Below are 22,151 nucleotides of genomic sequence, written 5' to 3' on the forward strand. Positions count from 1 at the left end.
AACATCTCTCCTGAGCCAGTGTATCTAGACTTCCTATTGGAGCTTCATTATTTGGGAAGGATAGATTGAACCACTGGGGCCACAGGGCTAACTTCACCTCTCTCTACGGGTCAGACTGATGTGACTTTTCAGCTCTAGACCCTAAGCCTCTCTTTGCTTGGTTGGTCCTTCTGCCAGAGCCAGACCCATCCTGATTCAGCTCATTAGCATGAACTATTTAGAAACTCAGCATGAGTTAGCAGGTGAGCATAAACTCTCTGGATGCCTCTGGGGTAAAAAGACTTCTATGTCCTGGGAAATTCTAAGAATCTCCGGGAAAGTATTTTCTTAGAAAAGAAATGAAGGACTGAAAAATTATTATTATTGTTTTACACAATTAGCTATTTGAGAGTAACTTGTGAACATAGATTTGCAAACTGTAATATAATTTTTTTTTCTTTGTAGGACCCAATTTGAGTGTTTATCCTAATTTCAAAGTTCCAACTGTAAGTCCCTCAATAATGAATCTAAAAGAAAAAGAAGAGAACCATGTTATAAATAGGAAATCATCTTTTAGGGGAGACTTTGTCTTATCTACCAGGAAACCACCTCAAGTGGACACTAATGAGGAGGTTACTAGGTGTCCAGGGCCAGACAAGAATGTAACCCCAGCAGATCACGTGGACGTGTGCTCCGAATCTCAGGTGTATCTGACAATCGGTGAATTCCAGAATAAAGCAGGTGTGCCCGAAGATGAATGTGGGTCTGGCCAAATGTCTGACGTCAGAACCCATCCACTGGCAGATGTGGACAGCCCCAGGAGGAGTCCAGGCCCAGAGGATGGACAGTCTACAGTGTTGACCTACATTGAGGTAAAATCCAGTAATCAGAACCTCCACAAAGCTGAGCCCATGGAACTCTCTAGTGAGAGTGGCAGCCCTAGGGACAGTTACAGGACAGTATCAAGTAAAGTGGTAGCGGGTGGATATCACCAAAATGCCATCTCTTCAGACAAAGCACCTATCACCGAGTTAAGTCCTTCAGGAAAGGGAACAGAACCAGAGGGTCAGCCAGTGCTGCTGAGCCTGAGACTCGCCCCCACCGAGACCCCGCTAAGTGCTACTCTGACGGAGCCTTTGGATCCTAGGTGTTCCTTCCAGGACCCTCATGTGGAAGAGCAGGAGGAGCTGTCCACGCTGTCTGGGGCCATCAAGCGGTCTTCTTCCCTCATATCTGACTCAGGCATTGAGAGTGAGCCAAGCTCTGTTGCCTGGTCAGAGGCCCGAAGCAGGGCCGTGGAGTTAGCCAGTGATCGGGAAGTCCTGCACCAGTTGGTTAGAAGACATGCACTCCACAGGAATTCCCTGGAGGGTGGACACACAGAAAGCAACACCAGCTTGCCCAGTGGCATCCAGGCCTCTCTCACCTCCATCAGCTCTCTGCCTTTTGAAGAGGAGGAACGTGAGCTGGCACTCACCAAGCTGACCAAATCTGCATCTGCACCCCAAATCAGCAGCCCAGAAGACGCAACTGAAGGTGCAGACGCCATGGAACAAAAAGGAGACTTCCCTGAAGCTGCAGAAATGCAGAAGAGCAAAGGTTCCCCTGAGCGTAGCTCTCAACCAAGTGGAAGGTCCAGAGCCCAGGATGCCAGGGCAGTCCAGTCCTTTGGGGAAACAGTTTCACCTGCTGACAAACATCAAGACCCTGGTTACATGGACATCCCCCAAGGTAAAGAGAGCCAGGTGGAGCCTCGAGGCCACTATCGTCTGGATGGCAGGACTGAGAACACTCCAGATAGCGAAACCAAAGGTCTTAACTTAAAAATACCACGTATCATAGCGCTTGAAAATCCCAGGACCCGGTCATTGCATAGAGCACTCATGGAACCCCCCAAGGGCAGGCCTAAAGACTCGCACGTGGGCAAACACATTCTCTCCAACAGCAGTATCTCAGAGGTCGGGGAAGTGTCCCACCACAAGGTGCCTGAGTTCAGCTGTACATCAGCTTCTGATGCCACCACCCTGAATCCTGAGCACAGTGGTGCGCCTGGCGCTGTGGGCCACGTGGTGTTGCATAGAGAACCTGATGCCTTCCTAGAGGATGAACACGAAGCAGGCACTGTGTGCCACGCTCTGACTCCCCCCATCCCTTCCCAAATTCTGAGAAACCAAGAGCTGAGGACAGGGGCTTCCATCATGGGTCCCCCGCTGGCCTCTGCAGAGACCTTTTCTCTGGAGAGCCTGAAGACCGTGGAGGTGGTCAACTTGTCCGTGTCTTGCACTGCCACCTGTCTCCCTTTCTCATCTGTGCCCAAGGAGACCCCTGCCAGGGCTGGGTTCTCTTCCAGACAGACCCCAGTTCCCATCACTCATCAGCCTCTGGGGTCCTTTGGAGTTGTTTCTACCCATTCCAGCAAGTTGGAGGAAGATGTCGGTGAAAGGATGTTCAGGTGAGCTTGCTGACGGGATACCTGGCCCCACCCTTTGGATTTTTCCACAGAATTCTCAATTTCACACACACTCTTTAAAAGTTGAGATGTTTGTTTCCTGATTTAAATGGTCAAATGCATGTCATACAAGTAAAAGAGGTTGAATAGTGTAAGGAAGTAAAAATTACCAATAAGCCCACCTCCCAACATAACAACTGTGTAGGCTCTTCCGCAGTTTACTAGGTGCCTCTCTATCCATGTCTGCTTTTAATGCAAAAGCTGGATTGTTCTGTCAGTTCCTGCATATGTTTTACTCAACCTAATAATATATTGGAAATCTTTCTATGTTTATAGTTTCATTTTATTTCCTCATGTTGATGTTGTCACAGTACCCCAGAATGTGAACAAAATCCTTGACAGGTAGACATTTAAATTTTGTTCAAGTTTTATTATGATGCACATCTCCCTTGTGAACACCATTGTCACTCTATCTTTGCACATTTTGAAGGGCATTTTAAGAGCCTTTGAGGGTTGGAAATTCTTAACCAGATTGGTCTCATAAGCCTCCTTTAAGATTGTAAATTTCTTAAGTTCATGGATCCTTCTGCAACACCAGAATCCCCTCCTTCATCCTATGGAGATTTCTATTCCCATTTTCCCCTACTTATAAACTATTTGTTGATAAGGTATAGAGTCATTTTATCAATGTAGCTCATCTTATTTACTGTTTTGCAAAATATTATTTCATATTTTCTATTAAGTCCTAAGTTTTAAATTCTGTGAATATTCAACAAAATGGACACAGGTGCATTAAAATGGGCTGAAAACCATGATCTAGAGTTTATACGTATTGTTTATGCACATGTTCATATAGAGATGAAACATCTGTATCTGTGTTTTACATGCTCTAATCATTTACCTATTACTTTTCTTAAACCAACGGAACTCCCAAAACATTTTATTTATTTCAAGTGACCATAGTAGCATATTGGTTGCTGACTTATTTTTCATAGGTGTCTTATATATAGGATAACTTGACATAATGGGATAATGATTTTCCCCCCAAGTGAAACTGCACAGTCAGGTCAAATCCGAACTTTTGTTCAGTAAAGAATACTAAATACCTATCATATGACACTTGTCATCAACTCAACAAGTATGTAGCAGACATCTGATTGGGTAAACATGATGATGTGCAGAGCCAGAAGGATAAGGATCTAACTTGTCTGAGGGCAATGGCTACCAATAGAAAGGTGACCAGGGGAAGTGTCTCAAAGAAGACACCTGCACTGGGGGAAAATATTCCGAGGATGATAATGATGACCGCGACAATGATGATATGCCTGGTAGGCAGCTCAAACATCCCTAATATGAAAGCCCAAATCCAACATGCTCCAAAATTCAAATTTATTTATTTGTTTGTTTGTTATGAGGGATAGAAACCAGGCATTGCATGTGCTCTGTAAGTGTTCTACCCCTGAGCCACATCCTTCACGGAGGGAGACTCTTTAAGATTCCAAGCTTTTTGAGCACTGACATCATGCCTCAAATAGAAGATTTCATATCATGGAACTGTTTCATGACCCAAATTATTTAAAATATTGCACAGAACTACCTTTGGGTTTTGTGTATAGGACAGATATGAAACAATAATGAGTTTCATATTTCATATTTAGACTTGGGTCCCATCCCCAAGATATCAGATTATATATATGCAAATATCCCAGAATAAAAGAAAAATCCTAAAGTCCCAAGATTTTCTGGTTCCTAGCACTACAGATGAGAGACAGACTGCCAGGAACAATAGGTGTCAACACCAAGATTCTGATGTTGGCACGCTGGTTCCTAAGTCCACGCTCTTAACCACCTAGATAGTCAGGAAACCACACAAAGGGCATCACAGCAAAGTGGGAAGGCATTGCAGACACACAACTGCATGAAGACACATGTGAAGACAAGCCACAGAGCTTGTGTGTGAGTCTAGGGGTGGGAGTGGTGGCAGAGGATGTTGGAGAAGCAGGTGGAGGCCAGGCCGTGGTGCACTTGCATGTCAAGGGAGGGACCTTTCACTCCTGGGGCATCATTCTAAAGATTGCCTAAATTCTTGGAGCTGGATAGAATCTTAGAAGTCCTATTACCTGGTTCAAAGCAGGAACCATAAGGAAATCTGTACAACTCACACCCTTTGGTTTCCTGGGGTGGTTTCCTGCCTTCTTGTTCAGAACAAAGCTTTGCTCATCAGTATCTCCCCTGAGGTCTCATGCTCAGCATTTGCCGCTCAGCAGACACTTGGCTTAGGGATGCTCATCACTCCTACATATAGCCCAACTCATTTCCTGCTCAACATGGAATACACAGCTTGGCTTGTGATTAATTAGTGTATTCTCCAGTTTTTATCAGGCCAAAGAAAAATTTAAAAAAGAACTGAAGATTGAAGGATTTCTGTACAGTGACTTATCTGTACTAGCTTCTGATATACCATATTTCCCACCAGAGGAAGAGGAAGAAAACTTGGAAGATGGGATTCACCTGGTTGTCTGTGTCCATGGCCTGGACGGTGAGTTCCAATGTTCCCTCCTCAAAGGGCTCTAGTGAATGCAATTTGTAATAGCTATGAATCCACTTAGATTGGGTATCTATTAAAAATGTAGCCACCATGGGATGGATTACTACAGTAAGTCTAGGAAGATGTCAAAGCCTTGTTCTAAAAGAAAATATCTCTGTGGCACAAGAAACCTGTTGAGGAAAAAAAATACATAAATGAATGAATCCAGTGAAGGAATTAATTGAATAAATCAGTGGTACATAAAGAGAATGTTTGAGAAAATGGATAACTAATGGGATGAAAGAATGAAAGAAGAAGTGAAGTGAATGAATAGATGAAGTACTGGGCTGAGTACATTAGTGCAGTTCAGGAATCGATGGACCCCCAAGTTAAGACAATGGTACAAACAAAGGAAGAAATGGAATAGAACGAATAAAGGATTCCTCGAGGAGCTTGGGCAGTGGTCAGTACCGTCGCTGCCTGTTTTTACTCACCTCTTACCTTCAGGGCACCCTTGTATGCCAGACACTTTGCTGAGTTCTGGGGTTGGCAGGGACAAAGAATAAATTTCTCACTCATTCGTTCAACATCACGCATGACTGGCGTGTACCTCTCACTTAGGCTACGTTAAGTCACGAGGAGGCAAGAGTCTCAATTTCTTTGTTAAAATGAGAAATCTGGTTGGGCAATGGGCTGTTCCCTTGTTGTGACCAAGCACAGGGAACACAGGCATGCTCTAAAGGTAGAGCAGCTACTGTACTCTGTCAGAGCTGCCGCCGTCAATTCTGCTATCACCTGGGCAATGGGTCATTGGGAAGCCAGGGTGATATGTAAGCCAGGTTTCATTGGAAGGTGACTTCTGTAGTTCAGAGTGCATTGTCCAGACTCTTTGGAATTCTATAGGTTCTGTTTTTTGAAATTTGATTTGCAAGTGTATAGTTATATAGACAGAGGACTGATACGCAGATAACAGTCCTGGCTGCTTACACACCTTCCGCAGTGCAAAAGGCCCCAAATTCCTGCTCTTGTAAGGGTTCTCAGTTTAGCACCTCATGAAATCAGATTTTCTGACAATGCTTTAAGTTTCAGAATGTTCCTTCTCCATTAATAGCTGTAGGAAAGGGGAACATTTTAATCCTTTTAATTCCTTATACTAAATATAGGTGCTTGAGACATTTATTTTTAAGGATGCATCCTTGGAATGCCAAACAAAGGTGACAGTGAGACCAAAGATCACAAGGTTACTGACAGAATTGAAGGAAGGGATGGATAATATTTAATCTCATAACATGTTTCTCAAAATAACATGCCATTTTTGATGATGGTTCTACAGGCATGGGTGTGTACTGTGATAGGTCACCAAAACAGGTGGCATCTGGGCCATCTGGGCATATCCATCCTTAAAGAAGAGGGGTCCTCCCAGGCCTGGGGTTCCTCTGGGCACTGTAGCCCTCCTTTGAATCACTGGGTATTTTCATAAGGAATGATGTGAAACTATTTGAGACCTTGACCTGTGGGGTTTGTTCACGTGCAGGGCAGAGAATCTAAGTATCCAAGTGAGTAGCTCCTGGCCTTTTGCTGCATAGGCCTTCCAGCTGAGGAATGGGCCAAACTTTGATTTAGATGCAACAAGACCCCTGTGACCTGCATGAAATTTATGCCTAAGAATGTATTGTTGTATAAAATCTGTTTTCCACATGACTTTGAACTCAGGAGTGCACTCCCTGCCTTTTGTGTCTCTGATATTAGCGACAGCCTCAAGTTCTACGTCTATTCTTCCTCTCCTCCTGATGTGCTATTGAGCATCATGGAGGTTGCTCCTCCAAGACTGTGCTGTCTGAGGGAGATTCTTATTCTATTTAGATATCTCTGCCATGGTTGACCCTTTATGGGGGCTACTAACTGCCTATAAATGACAGAGCTGGACAGTCTTTGTATTAAGCAAGTAATTCAAGTGGGGCTTGTTGGCGTCACATTGTGCCACATCAGCTATTAGGTGGCACCACTTACAAAACATCCTGGGCAGGGAGAATTTGACAAGGAAAAAGAAGAGGTGGTGTTTCCAGCCATCCCTGCCTAGAGCATTTACAAACCACATGGTAGAAGATGAGGGAATGACTCCATTGAGGTAGGATGTCTCTGAAGGAGCAGCCTCTGTGTGTGTGCAAGGGGAGGAAGAAAGGAACTTGGTTTAGTTGTTTTTATGATCTAATTAAAATATAATGGGGAAAATCCAATGGGAATGGAGGAAATGGAGGAAGGAGTTCCTTGTTCCACCTTGTATATGATTAACTATGGGAATGGGGTGGGGGCTTATCTGTCATTTTTAGGGAACAGTGCAGACCTCCGGCTGGTAAAGACTTTCATAGAGCTGGGGCTCCCTGGAGGAAAACTGGACTTCCTCATGTCTGAAAAGAATCAGGTATGACAACAAAAACATCAGAACTGAAGGAGCAGGGCTCCTGCTACAGGCACCATGATGGTCTCTGTACACACAGATGGGAGAGAATCTAGCAAAAGAACACTGGCCAACCCTGGGACATTTGGAGAGAAAACACGTGTTGTTCTTTGGGAGGGTTGGGAAAGAGTAAGAAATGAAAACGGGAGTCAGTTGACCTGTGCCCTTCAGCCTCACAGGGCATTCAGGTGGATGTCAATTATTTGGAGATCTGTATCCATGCCAGGAAGGAAGGGCATTTAATTTGCATCTGAATAACTAAAGAAGCTGTGTCCAGGCAGCTGTGCAGTACAAGTGACCTGTGAGGTCTTTGCCATTTCAAGGTAGATGAAGCCTGGCCCTAATGAGATGTGTTCATCATTGAGAACTTACTCAATATATGACCAGAGCTGGTACTGTCTGGAAGTGTTGTTGTTGATTGCCACCCACCATGGAACTTGAGTATCCTTTGGAGGAATAGAACTGTTTATGCCTGAAGGGTCCCATAACCACTGGGGATGGTAATTGTGCAGAGGACCACCAGCTAGCAAACCCTGGGAGGTCATGTCTCACTCCCCAACTGTTAGTGCTCAATCTGTTGCCTTTCCTTGTACCTCCTATATTCAAGGCCACACCACATGCAGGGCAAAGAGGTATAGCATAAGGAAGGGTAAAGAGAACCATTATTTGAGCACTTATTATGTACAGGGTGTTCTGTCCCTGTTGCCTCCTTCCATCTTCACAGCAGTTTCCTTACTTGTCAGTACCACCCTCTGCTTTCAGAAGGGTAGCAGAGACTCTGGGAGTTAGGCAGGCTCCATCGTCAGTCTAAGCTAGAGAGGAAGACGCCATTCATGATGTGTGCACTTGCATGACTTCCAGAAGATCATGCATGTGCACACATGGCTTTAACATGTGCCCAAGTATGATCTGGTCCTAACAGAGGTTACCCAGGGCCTCAGAGGTGAATGAGATGCTCTTCTCAGGAAGATGCATATGTTGAGTGAGGGAAGTCTGCCCTTCAGTGTGTGTCCACTGTTCTATGATTAAGTCCCAGGATAGCTGGGCTCCACCTGGATTCCCCAGGAGCCTGGGGGCCCACAGGATCTCTCTCTCCCTCATCTAGAGGAGTTGATCACCTTGCACTAATTATTTCCAAGATGCACTGTTTATTATATGACAAAAATCATATAAGCTGGCCTGTTTGCCATATACTTCTTTTTAAACACCTTGGTTGGTTCTGTTTTTAAACCTGATGAAATTTCCAGAGCATTTCTCATCATAGTCCATTTCAATCTCATAATTACAACCAACTTATTTTTAAATAAATAATATGCTAAAGCAGAAATGTACAAGTGAAGAAACAATACCTAAAAGGCTGGGGGTAATAATAATAACCTTATCTGAGCCCTACTACTTATATTTTAATCAATCTTTAAAGTGATGCTAAAAAATAGGCCACATTCTCGCCCTTTAAGAGATCAGGTCTGGGTAAAGAGATTGACCACATTATAAGCATGTGGGAATACATCATAATGAATCCCAGTATACTGTATAATTCTAATGCATCAATATACAAAAAAAGAGAGAGAGAGAGATTAGAAGACTTAGGTTCAGTCCAAGGCCCAGATTCCCTGGGGAGAGGAGCTGCAAACCTGCATCTTCTTATCCCATGGCACCTCACCAGTGTGCTCCCCTCCTCTCGTGCCTCCAGGCTCACTCACGGGCAGGTGACAGGGAACGCAAAGGCCTTCTGTTCGTTATCTCTTTCTCTGGATACGCTCTCTCCTCTGACACCCTGGTGTATGTTCGTGAGACCTCTTGTCCATGTTTTCAGGCCTGGAGCTCGATACAGCTCCAGGGAGCCCAAGACATTGGTCAGCTCCACTTCTGAGGGACTTTAGTCTGTTTGTTTATAGACATTAACCCTCAATCTTCCCTGTGGCTTCCATCCATATTTCCAAAACTTATTCATTGAAGTTAGGAAAACCAATTGAACACATCTTCTTCCCCTTCAAGTGCCTGCCTTTCAAATGATCAAAGGCCTGTGTGTCATTTCCCTTCTTCCTTTGATCCTCCTGTGTCATTGGACCATGTTTCCTAGGACATGGATGGCTTTATGAGCCTTCCCAAAGCTGCTCTCTGCCCTCTGGACAGGGCCTTGGAGCTTTACCTAAAGCCATGTTGGGGGAAGGGTGGGGGGCTTTGGAGTCAAGCATGTCCTCGGGAGGATCCTGGATCACTCCAGGTGCGTGAGTGGCCTTCCTCTCCCAGCCTGTCTCCTCCTCTGGGAACCAGTGGGCATGTGTGAGATACCAGGCACGTGCCGTGACAGTGGACTTCACTACTTCAGCTTTTCCACCTCCCCTTCCAGGCTCCTAAGTGAAGATCCCAAGTTTCTTCATCACAGCACCAATCTGTGGGCCCTTTATCCAAAGTCCAATCTCAACATCAGCTTAGGCATGTTCCCAGATTGCATCTCAACGTTTAATAGAAGAAGATGCTTAGGTGGAGAGTCCTCATCCAGGACTTCTCCCAACACCTGTTTTCCTCTCTCTTCCAGACAGACACGTTTGCAGATTTTGATACCATGACGGATCGATTACTGGATGAAATCATTCAGCACATTCAGTTGTACAACCTCTCCATATCCCGAATTAGGTAAAAGGAAACCACAGGTAGCTAATGCTAAGGGAAAGGGTGGGAACTTTTTTTTTTTTTTTTTTTTTTTTGCATAGTGTGCATCTTCCATGTTTGGAATGATGCCTTCTGAAAACCACTGGGATAACTTAACCTGGTTTTTAATGGGGTTAATTATCTTTAGAAAGGAGCAACAGGGATGATTGACACACTCATCTTCCATAGTTGTGTTGGGGAGTACACATGTGTTCACTTAGTGTAAAGAGTATTGGACTTAACACAGAAGTCCCTGGGTGTGATTTCCTGTTCTAACACATACTAGTTTGAATCCTGACTCTCACGCATAGCAGGTGTGTAACCTTTGCAAGCCTTCTCTTCTGCTAATTGGCCTAGGGCTGAGAAGACCTGTGGAAAAGCGAAAGGCATTGCCTGCCCAATGCCAGGGCTTTATGGGTGCTAATTTTATTCTCACCCCATAACTTGAGCATGTGGATTTCTAGATAGAGGGCTAAGCCATCAGTGTCTCCCTATTTAGTCTTCAGAGAGCAGCTATCATTTCTTTATCCCACCATGAGTATTGGGAGGCTGTGGTATTCTGAGGACGGGTGAGAATAGAAGGTCACAACTGACCAATGCCATCTCCTCAACTAACATGCTCATATTTGCTGGTTTTGTGCTTCTTGTGAGGTGAGGTGGCATGGTGTACTCTCACATATCAGAGCTTCAAATAAGTATTTATCTACGTGACCAAGTAAGAATGTGTTGACTCTAAGGTCCGTGGTCATGCTGGACTTGAGCACAGCATGCAAGAGGGTGGCAAGCACAACAGGCACGGGGAGCAGGCGTAGGAGAAGAGGAAGGGGGCAGACCTGGAGAGGCAGTCCGCGGCCAGCTAGGACGGGTCACGCAGGCCAGGCTTAGGGTTAGGATTTCATCCTGTAAATGGCCAGGAGAGTTCAATGCTCAGCTGCATGTTTCAGAAAGAGGGCTCCCTGGCCTCAGTGAACTGAGCAGGGCTGTGGGGGCCAGCCATCAAGGGAGGCTGCTGAAATGACACAGAGCTGGGCCACATTGTCCTGTGACCACACTGGCACAGAGCTCCCCCTCCCGAGGACCCTGATCATCTCTCTGAATGTGGCACGAGTTTGGATCCCTGTTGAGGAGGAACGGGCAGCCCCGTTGTTTTGCCAGTTTCCCTGCGTCCAGTGAGGGGGCAGGACACTAAGGCCTCAGAGATCCTGGCACTGTTCCCCCCAGCAGCTGGCCCTTGCTGACGTACTCACGTGCACACTTCATCTCTCGACAGCTTCATTGGCCATTCTCTTGGCAACATTATCATCCGATCTGTCCTCACCCGGCCCCGGTTCCGGTATTACCTCAACAAACTCCACACGTTCCTGTCACTGTCTGGGCCTCACCTGGGGACCTTGTACAACAACAGCACCCTGGTTAGTACAGGTAAGGCTTTCCTCAACATTAATATGGGACATAAAAGTGGAAGCAGAACTTCTTGCAGCTTTGGGGCCTCTTCAGGCATGGGAGGAAGAAAGAGACCAGGGCTTAGAAACATGGCCTTGATTGTCAGGTCTATGGGGTTAGACTAGATGGTTTCCAAAATCATGTCTGCCTTCAGATTTCTGTGGACAAAAAGGTCATGTCCCCATGGTCTTTTCGGAATAGGTAGATGAGGCATGACGTCATGATGTGGAGAACACGTCACTGCCAGGAGAAGCGTCTGGTCAAGTTCTGAGTCAGATATTTTGTGGAGGCTCTGGCTAAGACATTTGGTCCTATGCAATTTAGATTATTTACTGTAAAATGGAGATCATGGTTGCATGTATGTATGTTTATGTGTATGTGTCTATTGTTTATGAATATGTATATATATATATATATGTATATGTATATACACACACACATACACATATATATATATATGCATGTACGTGAAACATGCATGTATAAACATGTGTATAAAATATATGTGTGCATGTATAGGCATCCCTCAGTATCTGTAGCAAATTGATTCCATGACCCCAACAGATACCAAAAGCCAAGGGATGCTCAAGTTCCTTATCTAAAATGACAGCATATTTGCAACACCTATGCATATCCTCCTGCATGCTTTAATGATCTCCGGACTACTTTTAATGCCTAATACACTGTGGATGTCCTACAAGCAGTTGTTATACTATATTGTTTAGGAAACAAAGACAATAAAAATGCACATGTTCATTACAGACACACTTTTGTTCCAAATAATTTTGAGCCTGCAGTTGGTTGAATCTGCAGATGCAGAGCTCACAGGCACAGAGGGCTGGCTGCATCTGTAGTGTGTGAGGGGTTGTGTGCACGTGTGTCTCAGAGACTCGTAGAGAATTAAGGAGGAGGTGGAAAGAAAGAGGTTGGAGAAGGAGCAGAGCTTCCAGGGCAGGAAGTGGCTGGGAGAGTGTTCTGGGAGGCAGACACCATGTACATGACAACATAGAAGCATGGCAGAATCAGCAAACTGCTAGAAATCATTTGTGACAGAAATACAGCCTTCTCTGGGGTGGGCCTTGGGAGATGATAGATGGAGTGCCCAGCTAGAGCCCCAGATGAAGGCCTTTGCATGACACGGCAGGATAGTGCTAATGTTTTTTTTTTTTAAAGAATTTATTCTTATTAGTTATGCATGATATTAGAATATATTTTGATATATTATATGTATATGGAATACAACTTCTTATTTTTCCGGTTGTACCTGATGTAGAATTCCACTGGTCCTGTAATCATATATGCATGTAGGATAGTGATGTCTGATTCATCCTACAATTGTTCTTATTCCCATTTCCCTTCCCTTCTTCATCCCCTTTGTCTAATCCAAAGTACCTCTATTCATCCGTTAGGTCCCCCTCCACCACTTATTGTCAATTAGCATCCAAATATCAGAAAATAATGGGGGTTTTAACTGAGGAAACAGCATGGTTTGGTGTATGGAAGTCACTGAGTCTTATATAATGATAAATAATGTATTAAACCATATTCCTGATGAACACTCCATAGTTCCTGATTATCTAAACCCATTAAGTGGCATTAGGGACACCTCTAATGGCCTCCCTCCCTGCCAATCTGCTGCCCACTGCCACACTGGCCTGTGCTGTCCATATACTCCAATGTTTTCCTCTTGGAACTTTTGCTTTGAAGCTGCTTTGAGGACCCTACCTATGAGCATGAGCTATTCGACACTTTGATACGTACCACAAAGTCCTTTCCTCTGCCACTCTGGCTTTTCTTTGCAAATCTGGGAAACCAGCTTCCAATAATCGCCCCACACCAGGGAGTCTAGAGTGGTCTCCTGCAGTCTGTACTACTTCGTCCCCAGGCAAGTCCTGTAGTGGCTGTTGAGATACGGAGGCACTTCGTGAATTACTCATTTCCTTGGGTTGTTGTCAGTTTGTGTGTTTGCTGTGGTGACAGCGCTGACCCTCATCAGTGTTAGTGTGTGCCTAAGCAGAGCCGAATGGATGGGCTCTGAAATGGAATGTTTCTTATAGTTTTCCAAGAATCTAAACAGCTTGTAAGGAATATTCTATGTACTTTGCATGTTGGGACTCTTTCTTTGGCTTCCTTTTCAGAAGGAGGTTGAAAGAGTTCTTTGACAGCTCCGTGACTCTAGAAGCCCATTGCCATATTGTTTTGCAGGATGATTTTATGGCTGCCAGTTTATAAGAAGACAAATTTGCCTCTGTAACTTCCCAACTCTTGGCTAAAATGCCTATTGCTTTCTTCTCTTAAGTTAACTGTTTTTTTTTTTTTTTTTTTCTGCTTTGTTTGGTCTTACATTTTGTTTTCTTTTGTTTTTATCTTCTAGGCTTGTGGCTCATGCAGAAATTAAAGAAATCCGGGTCACTTCTGCAGCTGACCTTCAGGGATAATGCTGATTTACGCAAATGCTTCCTGTACCAACTAAGCCAAAAAACAGGTGGGTGTTTCCCTCAGCAGCTGCGGATCCTCCTCCTGAGATACACATTAGCTTTGATGCTGTGTCATTGCATGAGAGCCTCTGTTCTGAGGCTAAACCATGCACAGCCCCAGGCAGAGGCCTGGTAGGACCCTACAGAAAGCTGAGAATGCACTGGGGCTGGCCCAAATTGGATATGGTGAGGAGATCCAGGGAGCTAAGCCTCTTTACCCTGGAAGCCATAGTTACCAGGAGCTCAGCTTCCCTTGCCCCTCCCCTCCCCATGTGGCACATGAGAGAGGAGAGCCACAGAGTGTGCAGGGTCACTGCAACACACAGAAGTGCCAGCTTCTGTTTCCCATCAGCCCTTGAGTATTGTAAGTGCACAGGTCCAGGGTCTGTGTGCCAGCCACACTCAGGTACAGATCAACCTACAAAAAGAGCAGACAGGACACCGCGCATGCGTGGTGACTGAGTCCTGGGAGAGGACTGTCACACAGGCCTGACGTTACACCTCCACCCACTGTGTCACAGGAAGCAGAAAGGCATTGAAACTCTGCCAGCACATGGGAATGACCACAGAGGACAGGGCTGATGGTGGCTGTGTGTCCAGTAAGGAGTGGAGCCACTGATGGGTCAGCCTGCCCCATGAGGGCCTGCTAGCTGACCTTGCCCAGGGTCAGCTCCAGGTACCCTGTCCTCCACCCTCTGTGTACCCCTGTGGGGACTGCTGCGCCTCCAGGAATGTGAATCCAGAAGGCCCAGGCTGATGTGTAGCCGGGGCAAGTTTCTTTCCTCCTTCCTTCCTCAGTGCTTCAAGCTGAATGTTGTTATCCCTGTGGGGGAGACAGGACTGGCCAGAGGAGAAGTGGGACTGTGTGTGGTCACCACGAGGTTTCAGCTTGTCCCAACCATGGAGAGCTGAGGTGACCCCACAGAGCTGTCCTGAAGTTAGGTGAGGGGTCAGCCAAATCCTCCCTGCTTCCAATCTTCCAGCCATTGATGGAGGCCACGCCCAGTGTGTGCTCCTGGGGTGTGATTCAGCGACCCACTCGTGGAGGGATACTGAGAGCCATCAACATCCTCCTGCACAGCAGCAGCTGGGGTGAGAAGGGCCCTGTGCTGACCAGGACCTGGGCTGTGCACACACTCCCTGGACCCCGGGATAGGCTCTGGCAACTGCAGGATGTGCTGTGGTGACCTAGGTCTCCACGTGAGGACAGATCAGCAGAGCAGGCTGGGGAGAGGGCTTAGTTGGCCGATTATTTCCCTAAAGCAAGTGACATAATGAGCTGAAATCACAGGGCTGCTGTGGATGGAGAGGAGGAGAAGCAGAAAACTCAGACGTTCTCACAAAATCCTTAGTACTCCTGCCCTACAGAGGCTCTTTCTTTCTTTCTTTCTTTCTTTCTTTCTTTCTTTCTTTCTTTCTTTCTTTCTTTCTTTCTTTCTTTCTTTCTTTCTTTCTTTCTCTCTCTCTTTCTTTCCTTCTTTCTTATCACATACATGCTTCTTTTTTCTTACTGTTGCTTGATATATGTCTCCTAAGTTTCTGTGGCTAAGATACCTTCCCTCCAAGGGCAAAAGCCCCAGTGCATTCTCAATTTCCTGTAGGGTTCTACAAGGCCTCTGCCCTGGGCTGTGCACGGTTCAGCCTCAGAAAAGAGGCTCTCATGCAATGACCCCAGGGCCTTGTATCTCCTCATCTGTCCCCTCTGGATAAGTCTGTACAATGTGTGCAAACGGAGGGTAAGTGGAAGCTACCTGGGTCAGGCACTCACCCAGCTCCTTGTTACAGGGCTGCAGTATTTTAAAAACGTTGTGCTGGTTGCTTCCCCCCAAGACCGCTATGTGCCATTTCATTCAGCCAGGATTGAGATGTGCAAAACCGCCCTCAAAGACAGACACACAGGTAAGCATCCTTGAATTCCTTTAAGGGTTTTCTGATTTAAAAAGCAAAAATAAATTCATAAAGTTGACTATTCTTATCAGGGACAGCAGGGCTCTGGCTTATCCTGGAACAGAATACTGGTACAGAGTAGACTTGGGTGCGGGGCAGAATCAGGGAGGACCCATGGAGGTGGCCCTTGGGCTGGATGTTAAAGGAAAGGCCTTGCAGGCCACCAGGAGAGGGGGTGGGCTGGCGTTCCTGGTTTCCTTCGATATGGTTTATTCTATGTCAGACATTTGGATTGTTTTTATTTTCAAGTAAGTGATATTTTTGTCTTATTGTATGACGTTTAAAAAAATTGTCTGCCAAAGGTCCCAAGATTTGGCACTAACTGTAAATCAATCAGTGAACATTTCTACTGGGACCTAGGAAAACCAACGGGAATTTTGATGACAAATATTTGAAATGCAATTTGACGTGCAAAATAACATTGTTTTTTTCATGTGTGATATATGCACCTGAATGTAACTTGAGGCACATCACCAAATGATGCTGTCTTTTTGGAAAATGTTCATTTATAGAACATTTGGAGAAATGGAATCTATTTCAACAAATCAGGATCATATCTAATGGTACCTGTGCCACGACTCACATTTCATGTATTTCTGAAAGTCTCATTTTGTATGTTTGTCGTATTAAAAGTCAAAATTTTGCATCATGACTCAGTTTAACGTGATGTCCTCTTCATTTTTCTGTATTAACAATACCACACACATAAGCACATTTTCATAATTGGCTTTATCTATGAATATATTATAATTAACAATTTCCTCATCTTTGGACATATAGGTTGGTCATATAGGTTCCAGAAGAATTAAAAAATTTACTAGAAAGTGCAGTGTGGCAAAAGCCTCTGTGTGTGTTTGTTACACATCTAAATATGGCATTAGGGTGGACTCCCAGTCCTGGTGTCATTGAGGGAAAGACATTAACGAGCCAAATCTCTTTAAGATGTCTGCCAAGTTGTCTTCAAAGTTGTACATTCAGTGTCTGTTACTATCTATCTCACTCTCCTACCTCTGCGATTAAGTATTAAAGGTATTTGATAATAATTTTTCAACCTAAACTTTCAGGTATTGCTACTTTTCTCGCACATACTTTTTTCCTTTCTTATTTTTTCTAATTGCCCACGGGACACCCTTGTGCTCACTGCCTGTGTCCTATTCCCAGTGCAGACCTGATCAAACACAGTCATGGGCAGAAATCTCTGGACTTGTCCTCATGAGGGTACTTGCTAAGTTTTCCTGCCTACTTTCAGAGCTCCCTACCATAGAGAAGCAGCTCTGGGGACACCTGAAACCTGGTAAAGCCTTGAGGAGGGCTCCCCAAGTCCTCACACTGCGCCAAACCTGACCCGGTTCCCAGTTTTTGTAAATACAGTTTGCATTGCTGCCTTCTTGCTACAGAGTTAAGCTGAGTGGTCATGACGTGGTGTGCCTGGGAGGCCTTAGGTGCACTGGGAATGTCCACCCTGGCTTGAGTAGCAAACTGCACCCTTGGTCACCATATGCCGCACACCCCTGTCCATGGTTCAGCTCATGCAGTCTTCACAATGGCCTTTGTTGAGGGTATCCTCGCTCCAGATTTACAGATGAGAAGGCCAAGGTCTCCGGAGGGTGAGAGCAGGGAGTTCTGTAGCTGGCACAAAGGTACCACGACTAAGACGAACCTTGACGTCTCTACGCTCCACTTGGAAGTAGTTCATTGAGGTTGACAGAATTCCGTATTCTCAAAGGATGCTAATAGACGTCTTAAACACTCTACCTAAGTTCACATTTTCTGTTATGCTTTTAAGTAAGCATCAAATAAATGAAGCTTAATTGGCAAATTAAAAATTAGCACACGATTTTACGTAGAATTTAATTCATGTTCGGTTGTTGATGTCGTTGCTTTTTTTGAAGTACAACTATTTCTATTTTTCAAAAGTTCTGAAATAAAATGCTTCCCAGCTTTGGCAGTGTCTGTGTGTCACCACTCAACTCATCGGCTAAACTGCCGTATAGACGATTCACACCTCTCCCAGAAGTCAGTCCAGTGCTTCCCTGGAGAAAGAGTCATGAATGGCCTGCTGTGTATGTTTCAAAAGTTCCCAAGGAATTCCTCAGGTGTTACTATCTGAGCAGAAAATTATCTGGTTGATAACCACTACATTTTGAGTGACTTTTTTTCTGTTTTTTAAATCGACCTCAGGCCTTCACTGCTTGTACAGTTTAATCAAATTACGATATTGATGTAATGATAATGCACTTTCATTTTCATCTATCAAAACCTGCATGGATTCTTTTTGTTACTCCCTGGTATTCATAGACATCATTTTAAAGGGCACAGAATTATTTAGCTGGCCAGTGAAGTGTGGTTTTCTTAAACATTCCTTCATGATAAGGAAGTTTTGATTGACTTCCACTTTCTCTCTGAAAGGAACACTTTACTCACTAAAGTATATGACATGGTACTTTGACAGCCTTTCATTAACTACCGTAATGCCTACTGTTCTAAAACAGTAATGGCATCTTGCAAAGGATTATACCCTTTATTTTAACCCCTAATATTTTTCAGGTCAAGATAAGATGAGGACAGAGATTTCACAACCAAATCCCTAGTTATTTTTAATTTACATTTCAACATCTCCTACTTTGAAGTTCCTCCAAAAATCCAAAGAAGGTGATGGGAGGAGGAAATAAACAATGTTTTTTATGTGTGAAGGGTCCACTGCCCTTCCCAGACTGAGAAAGCAGAGCTCTAAATGGTGTCCCTTGCTGAAAATAGTCTGAACTTTCACATGGGGGAAGAGATGGAGGACAGGGTCAGGGGAGTTTCTGGAGTGGGGCTGGTGGCTGTTAGACTCAGTGTAAGATGGTCCCTCTCAGTGCACACCCTGAGGTGCCACACTAGACCTGGAGGCCATGTCTAAGCCTCTGGGCATTGCCTCTCTTGTGTGTCAAAATTAAGGCATCTTAGCACTCGGGATTACCCCAAAGGGTGCATTGCATCATATAAAAGTGGTCATGAACAGCATCGCAGTCAGGAGAACAGGGCTAGGTGTGCGTTGTGGACAGGTGTGCAAATGTGCTCAATGGTCATCATCACTGGACAGCACTGTGGGTCCCACCGACTGATGCAAAGCTGCTACTGAGTGACGTTTTAGACACAGACACAGATGATTCTGACTTCCAATTATCAAGATAAGACAAGCCCCAACCACCAACCATCCAGAGCCCCTGCATCGCCCTCTTCTCCCAGGCCCTCAGCATCAGGATAGACGGCACAATGCCAGATGGCTTGTATGAGGTGTGACCTGCTTCCAGCCTCTGTTGGGATGTGTCTCCCTTCGCTGGGTCTCCAGGAAAGGAGTTTGAGTCTCTGAGGGTCCTCCTTGGTGTAGCTCCTTTCCTGTCCCTGTAGAGAGGACAGCCATCCACTGAAAACCCCTCCCACTTCTGCTGATTTTGGTTCACGGGCCCACAGAGCACTGCCTGGAGCTCTCTTCTCATCCTTTGCTATTATTTCATATTTATTTCACAAACTTTTAGAGCAGCAATAAGATCCTGACCCAGGCGCACACAGTCAGTGCCCTGTAGATTCCACTGCCAACTTCTCCACCGGCTTCATCTGTTTCTTTCCTTCTTCCAGGGCCAGTTTATGCGGAAATGATCAACAACCTTTTGGGCCCTCTGATTGAAGCCAAGGACTGCACTTTAATCAGGCACAACGTGTTCCACGCCCTGCCCAACACTGCCAACACCCTGATCGGCCGAGCCGCTCACATCGCGGTGCTGGATTCGGAACTTTTCCTAGAGAAGTTTTTCTTGGTGGCAGGACTCAACTATTTCAAGTAGTGGCTGTGAGGGAGCAGGCCTGGGGTAGCCCTCCAGAAGTGTTAAGGTGAACTGAGTGCTTTTGCTGGGGCACATGCCCCCTCTGCCATGCCAGGATGGAGTAGCAGGAGAGGTGTGGGGATGGGGCTGGGTAGAACTGAACCCTAGTGGTGCTTCTGTTTAGAGATCTGGGAACACAGAGTGTAAAAGACAACAATCTTTGCTTGAATTTGTCTAGCCACATGGAGTCTCTTTTAAGATGCTTTCTAGGAAAAATAGGGGAAAATAAAGAAAAAAACGCTTGGAGTAGGAGAGAGCCCCCCTTCTTCACCCTCACGGCTCGCAGACAGGTTGCTCCAGTTGAACTGTCCAACATGTTACTAGCTCATAGCTTTATCATTTTGATTAAATTAAGTGCACACAAGCATTTCAGAACTCAGGTTAACCTCTGTGCAGAAGTGCAACATATTTGTGTAAATAGAACCCTTACTAGATTCCAATGTGCCACTTATTTAAACAAAATGTGATACCCGCACTCTTGTTCTTTCTTCATGTTCTCCAAACAAGGGGCAAAGGAATGTGTGGCACAACCCCATTATGTTCTGTGACAGCAGTAGGTGGAGTGACAATGTAAGAAGGAGCAGAGGTGATGCTCTTAGTAAATACAAGTTTGTTACAAACAAAAATAACCATAGGAAAGTTACTCCACCTACTTCCTCGAACTCTCTATGCATAGCCTGATCCAAAATTTATTTTTGTGATTGCTTCAATCTCTGGGGGGAGGGAAAACTGAGAGAGATTCTAGCTGCAGGAGGGGGCACTTGAGCTAGATGCATGCCTGCGAAGCTCCTGCTGAAACACTTCCAAAGAAATGCTGAGTCAGCACTGGATACAGTTGCAAAAAAAAATAAGACCATTAACATGGCCGGTTGTTTCTCCTCTCCCTGAAGGAGAAAGACGTCCAAATGGAGGAGTGCTGGATAAAAACCTCAGGGGAGCTCTCGGAAGGGTGCTGGATAACTTTCAGTTGAAATGACTTCTTGCCTTAGGAAAATAAAGGGCTAGGAAGGTCAACACTGATAAATGACAGGGGCCAAAGTAAGATCAGGCTGGAGAACAAAAGCCAGACTGAAGACTCCACTTAAACTGTCATTGGTAAGTGACTTACAGGGAACTTTTGAAAATAACCAGGAGGGTTAATATGGTCCCAAAGACTGAGTGCACCCTATGGGCTAAGGCAAGGTCCATGAATCATTCAGTCATGTAGAAGGAACGCATGAGCCAGGAGAGTAGAGACAGGAGACATGGAGACCACCTCAGGAGACGAAAGCTCGTAGTTCTGCACAATGCGGAGACTCCTCTGGTCCAAGCACCTGGACTGTGGCTCCAGGTCAGAGATGCCAAGTGGACCTGGTTTCATGTAGGCATTGTAGATCCTCCCAAGTTAAACCAAATGCAGACCCTGGGAAAAGAGTTCAGAAAGGCAACTTGCAGGAGAGAGGCATTCTGCATTTCTTAAAAACAGAAGTCGTGGGCCAGACAGGGTCAAATGTTTTGCAAAGACAGAATTCCACACAGCAAACTTAGGATCTTTATGAATTTTCATTATATCCTGTGAAACTTGTGTTTGTTAACCCCCTGGGGATTTTCCTGAGTTCCCGTGCTGGTGCTGGCATAGACTCTGGCTGCTCACGAGCAACCATGCTTTTGTTCTAAAACCCAGGAGACAAGCATTTCCTGGTCATGCAGCCCATGACAGGGTGTCTCCTGACCCAGACAAGTGCTCGTGCTCAGCGCAGATTGGAGGTTTGTAGCACCTTCTCTCTGGCCATATGAGGAGTCTGGCTCCTTGGAGGAGTGCATTTCATGTCCTGTTTCCGTCATTCCCTGGTCACTCGAAAGACTGTGTAGCCAGCAGTTATTGGAGCCAGGATGAATCTGATGACCATTGTCTTTTCCAATAGCCAGATGCCATTTTTAACTTCCACATGCTGTCTGGACACCGTGAGAACTAATGGCAATAAGCGTCCAGCTGCATGGGGCACCTCTTTTTTATAGAGGTGTCCTGCTGTCTTTGTAAACCCCCTCTGGCCTCTGTGCATCTTATACTTGTGTAGAAAGTACATCTCTATATTGTAAATAAGAATGTCGAGTGTTGTGTGTTGTGCCTCATTTGAAAAGGCTTTTTTATGTCTCTTTCTATTGAAGTATAGATACCTAATATATATGCATAATATATATATATATATATACATATGTATAATGTAAAGCAGGGACATTCTATTATTGATTATAAAAAATTATAAACAAAACGCCTGCCAACATAATGGTCTAGTATGTCTTCATTCTCAGCATAATATTTTTGGTTGTTTGTATGGTTTGTTAAGTTTCCCCAAACTAGTTAGAAATA

At 45.0% G+C, this 22,151-nt stretch overlaps 1 protein-coding gene across 1 annotated transcript in view; it reads left to right on the forward strand.

Annotated features, from left to right (window-relative positions):
* Window positions 1-19,762, forward strand: part of Fam135b (family with sequence similarity 135 member B) — a 196,893-nt gene extending 177,131 nt beyond the window's left edge. Inside the window, exons 12-19 of the mRNA XM_027952280.3 lie at window positions 445-2,431; window positions 4,801-4,967; window positions 7,286-7,377; window positions 9,956-10,053; window positions 11,339-11,490; window positions 13,886-13,996; window positions 15,774-15,887; window positions 19,557-19,762. Of these exons, the coding sequence (XP_027808081.3) occupies window positions 445-2,431; window positions 4,801-4,967; window positions 7,286-7,377; window positions 9,956-10,053; window positions 11,339-11,490; window positions 13,886-13,996; window positions 15,774-15,887; window positions 19,557-19,762 (2,927 nt within the window). The remainder of the gene's footprint in view (window positions 1-444; window positions 2,432-4,800; window positions 4,968-7,285; window positions 7,378-9,955; window positions 10,054-11,338; window positions 11,491-13,885; window positions 13,997-15,773; window positions 15,888-19,556) is intronic.
* Window positions 19,763-22,151: the final 2,389 nt, after the last annotated feature.

This window comes from Marmota flaviventris, chromosome 15, assembly GCF_047511675.1.
Source record: "Marmota flaviventris isolate mMarFla1 chromosome 15, mMarFla1.hap1, whole genome shotgun sequence".
In the NCBI taxonomy this organism is placed as follows: domain Eukaryota; kingdom Metazoa; phylum Chordata; class Mammalia; order Rodentia; family Sciuridae; genus Marmota; species Marmota flaviventris.